This window comes from Lutra lutra, chromosome 11 (genome assembly GCF_902655055.1).
Source record: "Lutra lutra chromosome 11, mLutLut1.2, whole genome shotgun sequence".
Classification (NCBI taxonomy): Eukaryota; Metazoa; Chordata; class Mammalia; order Carnivora; family Mustelidae; genus Lutra; species Lutra lutra.
The window spans coordinates 53,364,878-53,381,740 of record NC_062288.1 but is presented as its reverse complement, the minus strand read 5'-3'; the positions used below and the strand labels follow the sequence as shown (position 1 = coordinate 53,381,740).

General features: G+C 35.2%; 1 protein-coding gene across 3 annotated transcripts in view; it reads right to left on the bottom strand.

Annotated features, from left to right (window-relative positions):
* ITGB8 (integrin subunit beta 8) overlaps positions 1-16,863 on the bottom strand; it is an 80,992-nt gene that overhangs the window by 9,489 nt on the left and 54,640 nt on the right. For 2 of the 3 annotated variants that reach the window (XM_047695403.1, XM_047695405.1), the window contains 5 exons: positions 14,350-14,445; positions 10,061-10,150; positions 6,156-6,290; positions 3,384-3,789; positions 776-1,001 (listed from right to left, as the gene is read on the bottom strand). In XM_047695403.1, coding sequence (XP_047551359.1) covers positions 776-1,001; positions 3,384-3,789; positions 6,156-6,290; positions 10,061-10,150; positions 14,350-14,445 — 953 coding nt within the window. The remainder of the gene's footprint in view (positions 1-775; positions 1,002-3,383; positions 3,790-6,155; positions 6,291-10,060; positions 10,151-14,349; positions 14,446-16,863) is intronic. The other variant, XM_047695404.1, reaches the window with a different exon arrangement.

The window sequence follows — 16,863 nt, the reverse complement described above, 5'->3', positions numbered from 1 at the left end:
ACATAAATTGCTATGTATAATTTTAAAAATTTACTTGAGCTACCAATCTGAGAAAGTAAATGTCTTAAAATTTTTGAATAAAACAAATTGGAAGGCACAGTAATGTTTAGAGTAGTGATCTTTGAGCAGGCTCAAACTGTTTCTGGGAAATTAGTTACTGACACAAAACAACAATGTCACATTCATTAACATATCACCTTTTACTCATCAATAATTCTTTAAAAAACAATAAAAAATAAAAGAAAACCAGTAATAATAGCTAACATTTATTCTAGGATTATCACGCACCAAGTACAAAGTTGGGTTATTTTTGTTTTATGTCAATCATCTAACTTAATTCTGTCATGGAACTGTATCAGGTCTTATTATAATCCTCATTATTATTTTAGTCATCATGTTGCACACCTTAAGCCTTGTGTAAACAAGGTTATATGTCAGTTATATCTCAATGAAATTGGGGAAAAAACAATGGACACTGAATATTATTCTTTAAAACAGCAAACCTATTTCAAAAAAGGTAAGGAAGTGAATGCCTAGATCAATTCCGATGCTATCACAACTATCTATCTAGTGGCCAAAAATTCGAATTCAAGTTTTCTAATTCCTAAATTCCCCATTCAGTTCTTTTTTAGCATGATGATAACAACTTACCTAGTAGAGAAGATCCAGCAACTTCTAAGGTTAAGGAAGGCAAAATAAAAAAAGGACGAACACATCTATAATGAAGGACTGCTTTATGTATGTTTCTGTATGTTTGGAGTCAGAGAACACATACCAGTTTTCACTGCAGGCTGTGTGACACGTGGGACAGTGTTCACAGAAGCGGCCGATGCTCCTGGGATCCGTGCATTCACACCTGCCACATACACACGTACCTCTTCCACTACACACTTGGCCCTTCGAATTGACACAGTGCTGGGCTGATGCTGATGGGCACTGGCAGCGATCCCCTTCCCAGCCACTGAAGCACTGGCATCTGCCCGCTTCACACTCTCCATGCCCTGCAACAGACACTCTGGGACCTAAGTTATTGGGGCCACTGATCTGTGAAGTGTTTCCAAACATGAAATCCTCTCCCATTTTCCAGGGAAACACTCGGGATGATCAAGTGAATGGAAACAGCATCATTTTATTCGTCTGACAAGAAAGATGCTAGGGTTTAGGAGTGTCTATTTTCAAAGCTATTCAGTTGTAGAGATTCTCCTGATGCTAAGTGTTGTGCTGACAGTTGTGACATCTCTGCTGCGGTGGTTGCTTGGCCACTTGCAGGTCACTGGTCGTTCAGTTTTAAATTAAAAACACACAAAAATAAAAAAAGCTACAAAGGCTGAAGTAATGTTAATTGTTTTAAAATCCGAAAAATAGGGGTATTTGATTAAGAGCTTCCATAATTTATTCCTATAGTGTCTCATGATTGCTGAAGGCCTGGGATAATTTTGGTTTTTGAGGCAAACCCCTAGGGCTTCAGTGCTGCTCGGGTCATTTTAAAGTTCTCTGGGGAAGTTGAAGTAATCGTTTCATGTCATCAGGACATTATTTAACAGGTCAGAAGGGATGTCCTCCAGTAAGCTGTGAGCGGTTATTAGGTCATAAATGAGAGAAGGCAAGGTGTGGTATGTGTGTTAAGTGTGTGTGCATGTGTGCAAAGGTACACTTGTGTGTTGGGGTTGGGGGCATGCAGACAAATGAGTTGAAGGGAAACACTGGTTATATGTACTTAAATGGATTTTAGACAGCAGAAAGCATCTAAAATTTAGTAAGCTTATATGAATTAGAAATCTTTAAGAGGGAGTATATATTACAAGGTCACATAATGTTTCTCAAGCTTATGTAGCCACAGACGTTTCCTTCCTTCCTTCTCTTGCTTCCTGACCTTCTCCCAGTCTTCTTCCCTCCCTCCCTTACTGAGAAGCACCTCATAGGGTAACTGTTCCATAGAATCTACTGTTGGATCAACTCAATTGCTAAATGTAAAACTAATGAGGTCCAGGCCACACAAATGCCTGCCAGACCCTGTTCCCTATATATAGGCTGCACGCCTAATCCTATCCAGCTGACCTGTGAACATGTGTTTTTATTCTCAAAGGAGACTAGTGAAGAAAATGTTTGTCAGCCTACAGTTTGCACTTATAATTTATACACAAATAATTCAAAGCAGATTTTCAACTGCCTGTGGCCAGTAGTATAGTCATATAGAAGGGCTAGTACATTGGCTTTTGATATTTAACTATAAATAGAGACTGGGATTCTCAATGTATTTCAAGCTTCTTTGGCAGATCAATAGTTGTGGGATATCAGAATTACTCTTCTTCCCTATTCCAAATAGGATTAGCTTTGCAAATTAGAAGATAATTGCTAGTTTATTCTTAAGTCACCTATAATCCATTCTACCAATGATACCAGGTACAGCAGAATAATATTTGGCATATAAAATGTTTCATGTATATAACAGAATAAAAAGGCAATTTTCCATTGCATATTTCTAGTTTATACAAGAATAGAAAATTTGTATGGGTTTGTTACTTTCTGTATGGTTATGACAGTGAAATATTTCAGTTAATCAGTAATTTAATATTTGCTTACCAAATCCAAACATTAAAAAGCTGTTTTAGCAATAAATGGATTCAGCACAATGTCACAGAAAAATTGATTCATTTAAAAACAACATTTTGTATTAAACTTCAAATGTTGCACAGATTTTCTAGAATCTAACCTCTAGGTGGCAGTAAACTGAATTAGCCAAAAAGTACTTTTGATATTTTTGTTTTAAATTATTTCATTTTTAAACTTTGTCTGCATGTGGCCTCTGGTACTAATCTTCTAGATTACTTATGAAACCAACATTTTCTTGGAGAATGCTGTCCTTTGATAATTTCGTTACTGGTGTTCCAAAAATATACTGGAAAGGTTTAAGTTATTACAAATTTATAATACCATTTGTAATAATGCATTATTTTCCAATGAAAGGAAACTTATATAGCTCACTATTCTCTGAGCGAGCTGGAGGGAGTGACCACTTAGGAGAGTGAATCAGGTCTTTCTAGAAGAATACTCTTGATTATAGAAAGCCTGCCAGACATCATCAGTAATTTCCTTTTCTGGATATATATTTTTATAAGATCAAGGCATACTTGAGAATAACATTTAATTTTTGGTTTTTATTTTCAAGTATTTCTTGCACAAAATAATTTAAAATATAAATACCAGAATCATGTGCCATATATCTGTTGCCATGCCCTAATTTCATAGACTTTGAATCTTTGAATATTAAATTCAGATTCAGGATTAGTAATTATAAAGGTGTAATTTAAAGGTACTTAAACATATATGCTAGTTTAATAGTTACTAGTAAAAACTGCATGTATATATTTATTTATACCTACCAGCGCACAGATTTCCATGGTGATATGGACAAGAGAAGTCATCCTTTTCACAGTATTTTCCATATACTTTTCCAAGCTTAATTTTGTGACATAAACATTTCCCACAAACACAAACTCCTCGACCACTGCAAACAGGTTGATCCTTTTGTGACTTGCAACTCTCAGAAGGAAATTGATCTTCATCAAAATGACATTTATTCTCATTACACTGGAAACACTTGGCATCTAGAGAAACTTCATCTACACACTTTCGTTTAGGTCCTCTCCTGTCATCACACTGACAGCTGCAGTTTCTGTGTATATGAATTTTAGTGGTTTCATTGAAACCAATAGGTTTGATTATTGCATAGCTCTTTCCTCCTGTGACATCACACATTTTCATTGTAACTGTTACATTGAAAAGAACCTAAATGGGGGGGGGGGGGAGGAAAGAAAATATATTTATATGTCCTGATTATTTCTATCATCACTATTATATCTATTAATGATATTCTGAATCATTAATATGCCATCTTATAGAAACTTATAATACTTTATAAATTACACACACACTCTTTCAGAGGTAGATGTAACATCCCTTTTTAATTTCATTTATATCCTAATTAATGAACTAGAGAGTTAAAGGAAGCAATGACTGCTACTTGTCTATATTGTACCATTAAATGAATATGGGTTCAAGCCTATTTGAAATGACCACTCTTCTTCCAATGATTAACTGATGTCCTCCATTGAGTTTTTAGCAAACTTGAGAGAGAACAGGTCATCTCCTGAATTAATTCCTTAAAATGTGGGGTTATTGAATATTTGGCACAAGGGAGAGATCAAATAATCTAAAATAAAGAACGACTGCTCTCCTGCTTTATAACCATGAGATAGGATGTTCGGATGAACAATTTTTATTTTTGTTTCTATTTCCAGGGGCCCAAGTAAAGTTTCAGGGTTCAGTTTTAGTTTATACATCGTGTTAATGAAGGAAAACATGAGGCTTTCTCTGATGTTGCTTAAGGGAAAAAGATTTAGGACTTTCTTAGATCTTAAAGATCTCAATACTAGGTCATACATTTGTCTCAGGACATGTGAGCCCACAACTAAAGATCTGAGTTGGCAGGGGGTTTTTTCCTCTTGTGAAATGATCCTGCCAAGTTTTTCCTTTCTTTCTATTTTTTTTTTTTTTTTTTTTTTTTTTTTTTTTGCAGGACATGATGGGTGTAATGTGTCTTTTCTATTTGTTAGCCTATCTTATGATCTTCAGGTACTTTGGCAAATAAGACTGTAGGTTTTTTCCATTTTAGACTGAGATCCATTAAAACTTAAAAATAATTTGTGATAGCCTTTTTTGTTGGAGTGGATATATATATGTATCTCTACTCTGACCAAAAAACCTAGCACAAATACGTGTGTGCACATGCACATACATTCACAAGATACAAAATATCTAACTTCAGGCTTATATATTACATGTTTGCATCAGAAATTAGAATCAGTTCCATAATATTAAAATTAATGCAGTTGGTATTGTACTTGAGATGTTTTTTGTCTTTAAGAATGTTAAGGATTAACAGATGTGTAAGATAATGTGGTCATTGCCAAAATTAATAGAGCAAAACTTGGGGTTTATATAATTAAGAGGTCACATGACTCTTTCTGAAAGTCAAACTGTTTATACTACTTAGTTGAAAGTGAAGGGGGAAAAGGGATTATAGACAAAGGAAAAAGAAAAAAAAATGTAAGCAGTAAGGAAAACCATTCTGACATAACTGATTTTGAAAGGAAGAAGTACTAAGAGGATAACCCTTTCTCAGAAATTTATCCTAGCACAAAGTTTATCTATATTTAATGGAAATCAAATATGTATATTTTATAAACTGGTACATAATGTCTTGGGAACAAAATCCATGAAGTGATTATGCAAGACCTACAGAAACAGATACTAGCAATAATTGATTTCAATTGGAGCAACTATACTATCCAAAGGTTCTAAATTTTCCAAGGGGGAAACATACAGCCCAGAACTTTAGAGATGAAAAGAAGGATTAGAAATCTTTTAGTCTGAACAGATCATTTAAAAATGAAGCAACTGAAAATCACTGCATCTAATAAGAATTCCCTTTAAAAGCTTATTTCTGTGTGTTTGCTCTCTATCATGCCAATACTGGGAGAATCCCTCTCTCTCCTGGTCCTATTTCCTAACAGTGCAATAATCTGGGCCCTACACCCTCCCCCCATATTTTATCCTTTTTTGGTCAAATAACACTTCTTTTTTATTGTAAATAAATTCCCCCACCTCTTCCTAGATCATTATGAGTTTATTGGGACAATAACACAGTGAAAGATTTTGGAATTCTTAACCTTTATCAACTGCTCCATCACTCCCATTCTTTTCTGTGGCTTATTACCTTTGATTTCAAATTTAGTCTGAGAATTTTCAGATTTGAAACCAGAAAGGTATCATCATCATCATCATAAGTGTAGACACTGCTTGTTTGACTAGATGTGCTTTACTGATATACAGTGGCTGTGACCCCTAAGTTTAAAATTATTATTAAATAAGTATTTAATATATATTTAACTTGAGAGTTTGAGAGAACAGTCAGTGGAGTTAAAACAAGTCGGAACTTTGGAAAGAGACAATAAAAATGACTTTGAAGCGTTTAAATAAGATACTTGGAGTTTGTAGTAAATAAAGTTTTCCAGAATGATTTGATTTTTCTGTGAGAAAACATGCCAGACAACTTAGTTTATTTTAAATGGGAAGAATGTACACCCACATACTTCGTCATTGCTTGTCACATTTCCACATCCGTCTGTGCCTGGTTTTCGGGTCCCATCTGGACAAATGGCAGTAATATTAAAATAGACGCCTTTTACCTGGTTTTCCACCTGAACTTTGACTTCTGAAATGAGTTTCTGCAGAGACATCATGTTTTGATTGTATATCACAAAAGTTTCATATGTAAGCAGTTAAGCAGAGGCAAGCTTATTAAATCATTCTAGATTTAATTTTTAATGAAATCAAAGTCTATCTCCATAAAAGGATAAATAAATGTAGTGTTTCCATGTAATGACCCAATTGTATTTGAGATACATAAGAAATACTGAAGGATTAGACCATTTGCATTTAAATTGTTCTATTTTTTCACATTTTCCATGACTATGCAACTGATGACTTTAAAGATATTGCTCATTCAGCTTGTATTACAAAATTAGTCATTTTAACTCCCAACAATATTTAAATTTTGTGACAAAACTTAAAAAAAAAATACTGAGAACACCTATACTGTCACAAGGGTGAATCTTTAACAGCTTAAAATCTGGAACACATGTCTGACAATTTCAGCTATTAAATAAGCATTTCTGTTTGAAACACTTTAGGCTATCATGAAAACTGAAATACCTTATTAATACAGAATTGAAAGGTAAATTTTGGCGAGGGCATTTCTATACTGTAGACATAAGAATTATCTGCCTGGGACACCTGGGTGGCTCAGTGGGTTATAGCCTCTGCCTTCCGATAGGGTCATGATCCCAGGGTCATGGGATTGAGCCCCGCATCCGGCTCTCTGTTCAGCAGGGAGCCTGCTTCCCTTCCTCTCTCTCTGCCTGATTGTAAACTCTATCTGTCAAATAAATAAAATTTTAAAAAAAATTATCTGCCTGATATGGTCCTGTAAAATTCTCCAAGAATGGCCTATGATTTTTGTCAAATCCCTGAGGCTTGCCTGTGTCACATTTGTTCTAATCCTTAATACTAAAATGGGACCACTTACTAGACAGAAAACCATTCATGCATTTATTCATTTATTTTTACAATTATTAAAAAAATAGCTATATAAAGTTTATCATGTATCAAACACACACAAATTTCTTCCAGCATAGTCTCTGGTTCCAAAATTTCTAACTATATTAAATATATACTGAAGATCTGTGTGTATTTTATCTCATAAAACAGTCTACCACATGTAAAAATTCTTACCTTATAAACAAAAAAGATGAAGTATATACCTAAGAAAAGAGTGAGTAGCAGGATATGAAGAAAAGTTTTTTTCTATTGGCTTCTAATATTTTACTTGAGTAAATTTTTATCTTCAACTGTATAATTGATAAAGAGATGTGTGCTTACTGACTGATAATGGACCATAGTGGTAAATCTAGAACAAAATACTTATTCAAATCAGTAAATTTTATTTGGATTCAATAAGACTCTATTAGCCACATTTTTAAATCTCCCAGAGAGCTCATCCATTGTAATCACTTAATTGAACATTCTCAGCAAGCCAATAGAAACTTGTAATGGTATATAAATGGTCTTGATAGGGTGATGGTTTGAAAGATCAGAAGGAAATTCCCAGTACAATGAGTGTTCTCAGTTTGCCTTCTGGAGTTCTTTCTCTTAAGAAGTTAACCTTATTATACTATGTTTTTCACTTAAGCAGGTGTAAAGACAAATGTCTAAAAATTTTGCCCAGTTTTGAAATTTAGAAATTAGGCTCAAACACAACATTAAGTTTCCTTTTTAATATCTAACAAATACAGAGGCAGATTTTTTTTATATACAATTCTGTTTATATTCAATATAATTTATTTTTCATTTCTTAATTTCAGCTTAAGTTATTTTAGTCATGATTTTTATTTAATCTTAATTCTAGTGGCAGTGCTGATGTAAAAGATAAAAAACAAAATGCAGTCATATTCACCATGCACTAAATTTATGTATAATTTTATAAAATTCTTAGAAAGGAAATGCAAAAAATTCAAAGTTAGAATGAAATATTTTTATTCTTTTTCTTCAATGAATTATGAATTATTTCTGTTGGACTGTGAAGACAAAATAATATTTCAGAAGAATTTCGAAAATATACGCGTATGTTAAAAAAAAAATAACAGAATCACAACCTAAGGAGGTTAATTAGCCAGAGTCAGTCTTATTGGATTTGCTAGTATTTTCCCACTGTTTAAGGTTAATCAGAACTGCAGTTAGCTAAGGCATTGGATATCTGTCCTGGGCAAATAAAAAACATAAAACCAAATACTGCTGGTTCCCTTTCCATTGGCACAGTCTGACACACAGACAAGTTTGTCAGTTTATTGTTTGGCATTTCTTGTCTGGAGTAATAAGTGGGTTCATACCATAAAAACTAGGGTGATTTCTAAGACTGCACATTCCTTCCTTACTTTGATTATTCCTGGGAACAAACTGCAAAGGGGAATGAACTGTACACATTTGATCCTCCTTGATAAGAAGCTCCCCCAGTCCTAATATTCTTTTGTAACAATGAGAAATAAAAATAATTAAAGATATTCTTCCTTATTTTCTCCAACGTATTTTTCAGACATAGAACAATTCCTTGGCAAAAAACAAAACAAAACAAAAACAAAAAAACCTCACACGGTTTATTTTTCTTTTAAAAGAATAAATTTTAAACAAGTCCTTCATTTTCTATTCCGTGTCTACTTCCTGACTTTCCCTTTTGTGCTCAGGAGAAGGCAGAGCTGCACAGAGACAATGAGAAGAGAAGCCTGAGGTTTCTCATAAGGCTTGGGCTACTATGTACACTGTTCATCTCTACTGTGTAAAAAAGAGAATCAGAATTTGGGAAGTGAGACTTTATCAGTGGTCCATACGTTCAAGGTAGAGTAAAGCATATCTTTGTAAAAAAAAAAAAAAAAAAAAGAAAAAAAGAAAAACAGGTGTTACCACACAGAAAGAAGTACCTGGGGCCTAGAGTTAAGAAAGACCTGGGTTCTGGTGCTGATCTTTTTGTTTCTTTTACCCTTGGTTAGCTTGCTTAGCTTCTTTGAGGTTCTATAAATACAAAATGAGAGTACTAACATCTTCCTTATGGATTGGTTGTGTGGATTAAATGAGGTCACAAATGGAAAGTAATGTTTCTCAGTGGTATTAATGTAACAATCAAGGATGCCTGGGTGGCTTAGTCAGTTGAGCATTTGCCTTCAGCTCAGGTCATGATCCCAGGGTCCTGGGATCCAGTCCCCACATCAGGCTCCCTGATCGTTGGGGAGTCTGCTTCTCCCTCTCCCCGCCCCCACACCTGCTAATGCTGTCTCTCTCTTGCTATCTCTTTCTCTCAAATAAATAAAATCTTAAAAAAATAAAGTAAAAATCACAATTATTACAAAATCTTAACAGTGATTATTCTATCCAGGAATGACCTATGCTGAGAGAGCAGATGTTTCTATAAATCTTTGCATTTTGGCACTCACTCTTGATAGACTAGGGACAGCGTACAACTGTCAGTTCAATAAAACAGTATACCTCTTAAGGTGATTCTTTTAATCAAACTAATTTGATAATATTGCTAAAATAACTGATTAAACATCAAGTAATTTATCTAAGAGACCCAACAGAGTCCTCTCAGTCATCTTGATACATGATTTGGTGACTTATTGAACATTTCATTTAGAAAAAAATTCAGATAGCCCGTAGCCTGACTTGAGTTTATTGTCAATGAGACAGTGAGGTAAAGAAAGCTGAAATGACTTTCCCAAGGATACAAGCTTAGTTAGTGATAGAGCCAGGGCTAAATTCAGGTTTCTAATTTTTAACCTAATTTTCTGTTCATGATTCCTCTCAAGATGATAGGGTACTAATTTATATCTTGCCATAGAAACTGGGGTTAAAAGTTTATATGAAAAAATTGTGTTTAATATATACATACCTGATAGGCTTCTACTACCAAATTATTGAGGTTTGCAGCCTTTGATTCTATTTCACCAGCAATGGTGCCAGGCAAGAGGGGTAGAAGGTCCTAGAAAACATACCAATAATATTAACTTAATGACAGTAGTATACAGTGGCTCAGTAATTAACAAATATTAAAAATTCTTAGAGTTACAGGTGGAAGGTGAGCTATTACATGAATGAAAAAATATAAGATACAAGATACAAGAAAAATATAAGCAAGCAGGTAGGGCACCAGACCACATACACCAGACTACAGAGTCCAGAGTGCTCACCATTACACCACAGAACCACCACCAGACTACAAATGGGAGTGTGTGTGTATTGTATGTGTGTGAGCATGTATGTGTCCACAAATTACATGTTGACCTAAAAACCCAATCAAAGTACAGACCAGGATTTCCCAAAGTAATCTCCCATGTTCCATGGAATATCGTTATCAAAAGTGTTGTGAAGGCAAAAATTTTAGAAAGTTCTGCATATGGTTTCTTCCACATAGATACTCAAAATGCACACTTGCAAAGTAAAGGTTCAGAGAAGTCTTGGAAATGATTTAGCAGTATTTGCTGCAGCATTTCCAACATTTTCAAATTATAAAACCCTTTTCTCATGTAGCATATGTAAATATGAAGAACTACTGTTCCATGGAGTGACCTTTAGGACAAGTTGGCCCAGAATGGAGAAAAAAATCATTGTCACTAGTGGAAGCTTCTTGGAGTGGGTATTTTTGGTGGATGTCACTGAACAATTATGTAGAAAACTCTAGGTATTCCTAGTGAGAAAATGAGAATTAGCAAAGGCTTAAAGGTTTACCTGAGTTCCAGATGAAGTAAGAAAAGAGAAGAAACCAATCTGACTGGAGTGAAGGCTGAATTTTTTTTTTTTTGAAGATTTTATTTATTGGGGCACCTGGGTGGCTCAGTGGGTTAAAGCCTCTGCCTTCAGCTCAGGTTGTGATCCCAGGCTCCTGGGATTGAGCCCTACATCAGCCTCTCTGCCTGCCTCTCTGCCTACCTGTGATCTCTGTCTGTCAAATAAATAAATAAAATCCTTTAAAAAAAGATTTTATTTATTTGACAGAAAGAGAGAGACACAGCGAGAGAGGAAACACAAGCAGGAGAAATGGGAGAGGGAGAAGCAGTCTCCCCACCAAGCAGGGAGCCTGATATGGGACTGGATCCCAGGACCCTGGGATCCTGACCTGAAGGCTGAATATGTTTAAGGAATCAGATTTTGGAAGGTCTTAAAATCCATTTGTACACTCATTTTACCATACATAAGTATCATTAAGCTCCTGCTGTATGCCAGCCACTACTTGGACATTAACAATTTGGTATCTTAGGTAACAGGTAAAATGTAGCACTCACAGATTTTTAAAAGGCATTTATCTAACCTTTATTGAATACCTATTATGTACCACTTTGGAGTTCCCATCCTTAAGGACCTCACAAGTATATCAATTTCAAAAAACAATATACACATGAAGTAGCAGAGATAATGCACAGACCCTGATGAGAGGGATCCCCAGCAAGCATTTGAGGGCTGGGGAAGTCTGTCAGGATTGTTTCCTGGAGGAGATGACTCATGAGCTGTATCTTAAAGGATGACTAAGAGTGAGCCAAGTAATAAGGGAAAGAGACTTCCAGGCAAGAGGAAGAAGTAGCAAGAACAAAGGCACAAAGAAAGAGGGAGCCTGGTAAGTGCGTGTGCACGGGAGACTTAAAAGCAAGCTAGAGGGAGAAGTGTAAGGCAGAGAATAAGGGGGGGTATGAGAGGCAAGTAGGGACCAAATGGTCTCATATGCCACCGTAAAGACTTGATCCTTTAAATCAGAGAGAATCACTGGGATAGTTTGCTCTAGGGAGAACTTTGGTCACAAATTGTGATTTAATAGATCATTCTGCCTCCAGGTAGAGGATGAATTTAGGAGACAGGTTAGGAGGCTGTAACAACCCAGATGAAGGTGGTTGATAAAAATATCTCTGGGCAGCCAAAGTAGGTGACTGTAAAGACATACATAGGACTTTTGGCAGAACTTGTCAGGCCTTCTGAGCCTGTTGATTCATAGTTTTACATAATTCAATTAATAATAAACCTGGCTTATGGTTTTATCTATCAATGAAAATCTTTTTAAAGGACTAGGGAGAAACTGCTAAGCCAATAACAACAACAACAACAAGAAATAATACATAGCAGAGAAGGATGAGGCTAAAGTAGTAAAAAGCCACACAATAATATGAAATTCAACTATTTTTTCACTCTATGCTAAATTTTTTTTTTTTTAAGTTACAGTCCCATTATTTTTTTCTTTTCAAAATTTTTTTTTAAATTCCAGTTAATTATCATACAGTGCAATATAGAATTCAGGAGAAAAATTCAGTGATTCATCACTTCCGTACAACACCACTGCTCATCATATCTAGTGCCCTTCTAATACTCATAACCCTCCTCCCTCCATCAACCCTCTCTTTGTTCTCTATCTTTAAAAGTCTCTTATGGTTTGTTTCCCTCTCTCTCTTTTTCTTTTCCCCCCTCCCATATGTTCATCATCATCAGTTTTTTATTTCTTAAATTCCACATATGAATGAAATCATCTAGGTATTTGTCTTTCTCTGACTGACTTATCTCACTTAGCATTATACATTCTAGCTTGCCCGCAGCATTACAAATGTCAAAACTTTGTTCTTTTTGATGGCTGAGTAATATTCCATCATATATATTTACCACATCTTCTTTATCCATTTATCAGTCAGTGGACATTTGGGCTCTTTCCATAGCTTGGCTATTGTTGATAATGCTGCTATAAGCATGGAGGTGCCCCTTTGAATCTGCATTTTTGTATCCTTTGGGTAAATACCTAGTGCAAATTGTTGGATCCCAGAGTAGTTCTATTTTTAACTTTTTGAGGAACTGCCACACTGTTTTCCAGAATGGCTGCACCAGTTTGCATTCCTGAAATTCAACCATTAAGCTGAGAGGCAACGAGCATGGGACTTAAGCTGTTAGGAAAGTATGGTCAAGTACATAACCTCTCTGAATGTGTTTCCTTATCTTTAAAATGGGCTTTAAATTGGTAATACTTCCCTCATTGTTATGAGTATTACATGAGTTAATGTTAGTAAACTCAGTGCCTGACAATAGTTAGTATTCAATAAATGGAATCTGTTACTTTGCTCACAAAGTAGTTTGGGCATTTAATTTGGGCTAGAGCCCTACTTCTGTGACTATTAATGGTTATTACATTAAAAAGGGGTTCCATGGTATACCAATCTGGGAATTGATTAAAGTTTCACTGAAGATTTCTAAGGGAAGAAGTGGAATGATTAAATAGTGCTTTCAAGATGAGCTAGACATTGGTCAGGTATTAGGGAAATTGGTGGAGGGAATAACAGCTTTGTAGCTAATGGAGACAGATTCAAGCATTTGCTGAAGATGAAAGAAAATGTAGTTTCTCCGAAGTATTAAAAGAAATAAATAAAGGACAGTGGGAGTGGAAAGAAGAAGCAGAGACAACAAAGGAGATGGAGATCCTGTGAACAGACATGTGCAATAAAAGGATATCACAACATCATGAAAATTAAAAAAAAAAAAAAGAGAGAGAAAGAGAGAGAGAGTTTCCTGGAAAAAGGGACCTAGAAGACTGTGAAAAGAACCTGACGGCACGGTCCCAGAAGCAGTTTTTTGTTGGAGGTGGGTTCTACAGTGCTGCCACAGTGACATGACTGCCGAACATCTGTTCTGTTTGTGGATCTCATCTGGCCTGAAGGATTGTCGACAAAACCAGTATTATTCTTGCATAGGAAAGCTCTGACAGGATCAGCCACTTCACTGGCTCCTCTTGTTCCTTTATTGGATGACCTAGACCAAATCTAGGTATGTTGTTACTATCGAACCTAAGCTGATGTTCCCCAACCCAATCTATTATAAGAATATGCCCATGGACCAGAACAGAATCAGGAATCCAGACATGAAAAGTGTAGTTGGAATGTGAACTATTTTTTTACCTGATAAAAATCTTCTCCATTATTGTCATAGTCAGTACCACACTATCAGTCCCCACACTTGGTTCTAGGTGTTAACATAGATAGAATGTATATGTAAATGCTAATTTAAGACACTGTGTGGTATATATTAGTTAATACATTATTAAAATCAGATTGTACAAAGTACAGTAACTCTAGAATCCTCACCTGGGGTCTAAGAAGCATTCTAATTTCAACTATCGATGCAGACAGTTTAATTTTTATTTTTTGGGAATTAACGTACCTTATACCAATGAAACTGTTTTCCTTGAACTGCAAAGATGACATTAATGTTGTTGTCTATTAACTTTTCAGAAAGTTGGCCTAGTGAGGGATGTTCCTGCAAAGGATAATGAAAAAAAAAAAGAAGGGAGTGAAATATTGTAGCTCAATCCCACGCATACCCAGATATCATTATGAGGAAAACCATATGACTGACATAAAAATGTATTATGTTTGGAAGGATTATGGTTTTATTGGAGTCATTTAAGTTTAAAAAAAAAAGATCAACATCAATATATTAGGGATATATTCTAGACAAAATCCCATAAAATCCTATAACTCAGAAAACTGAAGAGGGCTGACTCGATGTTGTGCGAAGTACCTCTTTAGATTAAATTTGGCCTCACAGTGGTAAGAGTGAAAGATAATGTACTATTCAGAAATAGAGACACATTAGTGACAGTCATATTCTGAAATTTAGTAACAAGTGCTGAAATGCAAATATATGCATGTATAAACATAAATACATAGATATTCAGTATATAACATGATACAGTATGAACTTTGTTTAAAAGCGGAAAACCCTGTATTCAAATCCGAGGTTGTCACTTTATGATAAAAATTCTATCTCAGGTCCATCCTCTGTAACATCTCAGTGGTTTTTGCTTTCCATGATTGCAAGCAAGATTAAAAAGAGACTGATTGTATGTCATGTATTTAGTGCAGCTTCTTACATATGGTAGGTGCCCAAAACTAATAGCAATTACCATGATTTTTATTTCCAACAGCTTATACAAGGTGTATACAGTATCTCAACTTACCAACATACTTAACCTTTTGGTCATATGATATATTATAAATCTGTTTTACTTTGATAAATAAAATTTACACACAGCCAACTGTGACATTCTTTGTGTTAGTGAGAAAGCTGGGGAAGAGTAGGAGAAAGGGTATATAATTTAGTAAATATGAGAAATCTGCCAACTATGGAATGGTATCTAAATTGAAATAGTTAGACATGGTACTCGATATTTTTTCTTTCTAAAAATGCTCTTCCAGAAATTAAAGTGATGATATCAAATAACAACTTCATAATTAGACACTTCTCAGAGGGATGATGTCAAACTTCACCTTACGTGGTCCTCACCTGTTCACTGGTGCTTAGTTACATTAGCTAAGTTGCAAATAAGGATCATGTGACTGAGCCTAATTAGTATCATGTGACTCAAGCTCAAGTAACTGTAGTTTTTTTTTTGTTTGTTTGTTTGTTTTAAGATTTTATTTATTTATTTGACAGAGAGAGATCACAAGTAGATGGAGAGGCAGGCAGAGAGAGAGGGGGGGGAAGCAGGATCTCCGCCGAGCAGAGAACCCGATGCGGGACTCGATCCCAGGACCCTGAGATCATGACCTGAGCCGAAGGCAGCGGCTTAACCCACTGAGCCACCCAGGCGCCCGTAACTGTAGTTTTTATTTCTCCTTTCACCTGTCAATGTTAATTGTGTTTTCTTTAAGGGGAAATTTTGCTAAACCATCTTGGTTAACATTTCTGTATTTGGGCAAACTATGTGAACTTAGTAAAAGAGCTAATTTAACTGGAGTTTCTCTTATAGCCTAAGCTCTGAGACCCAAATATTAAACTTACATACATAGATATAAGATATAGCCTTGTGTTTAAAAATACTATCACTAACATGAGTAACTGCTGGGATCTGATTATCTGTGCCCTCCTCTCCAAATTCACAAGTTGAATTCCTAAACTCCAAGGTGATGGTGTTAGGAAGTGGGCCTTGGGAGATGATTAGATCATGAAGGTGGAGTCCTCATGAATGGGATTAGTGCCCTTATAAAAGAGGGCCAATGGAGAAAGCCAGTTTGCCCCTTCTACTGTGTGAGGTGGTGGAAATATTACAGCTTGAAGGTATCATGTATGAACTAGAAAGGAGGCTCTCACCAGATCCCGAATCTGCCAGTGCCTCCATCTTAGACTTCACAACCTCTAGAACTGTGAGGAATAAATTTTTATTGTTTATAAGTCACACAGTTTATGGACTTTTTGTTACAGCAGCCTGAATGGACTAAGATGATAACCGTAACAATACATTTTATTTATTTATTGTTCTGGTAGAAACAAATCAAATTTTCATGAACTTAATTTAAATGTGATATGAAACTAATTTACAAAGAGGTTAAAGAACTATTACCACATGGATTTGCATAAGAAAAATTCTGCCCAAAGCAATTCTTCAAGAATATAATTTTAAAGTAATAGAAAATCAGTTCCCAAAATATAAATTCTGCCAGATGAATTCTTGTGTCTTGCTCCTAATACTATGTGTACTCTTAAAATAGATTTATGACAGTTTCCATAATGCTAGTAAATTAAAGAGAACAAGTCAAGGAAGGGTAAATCTAGCTGTATTGGGAATATTTTTTTAATGGCAACAACTACTTTTGAAATATTTTGTTTTGACCAAAAAAATAAAAAAATAAAAAAAATCAGTTTGCCAAGCAATCCCCCTTAATTTTAAAAACC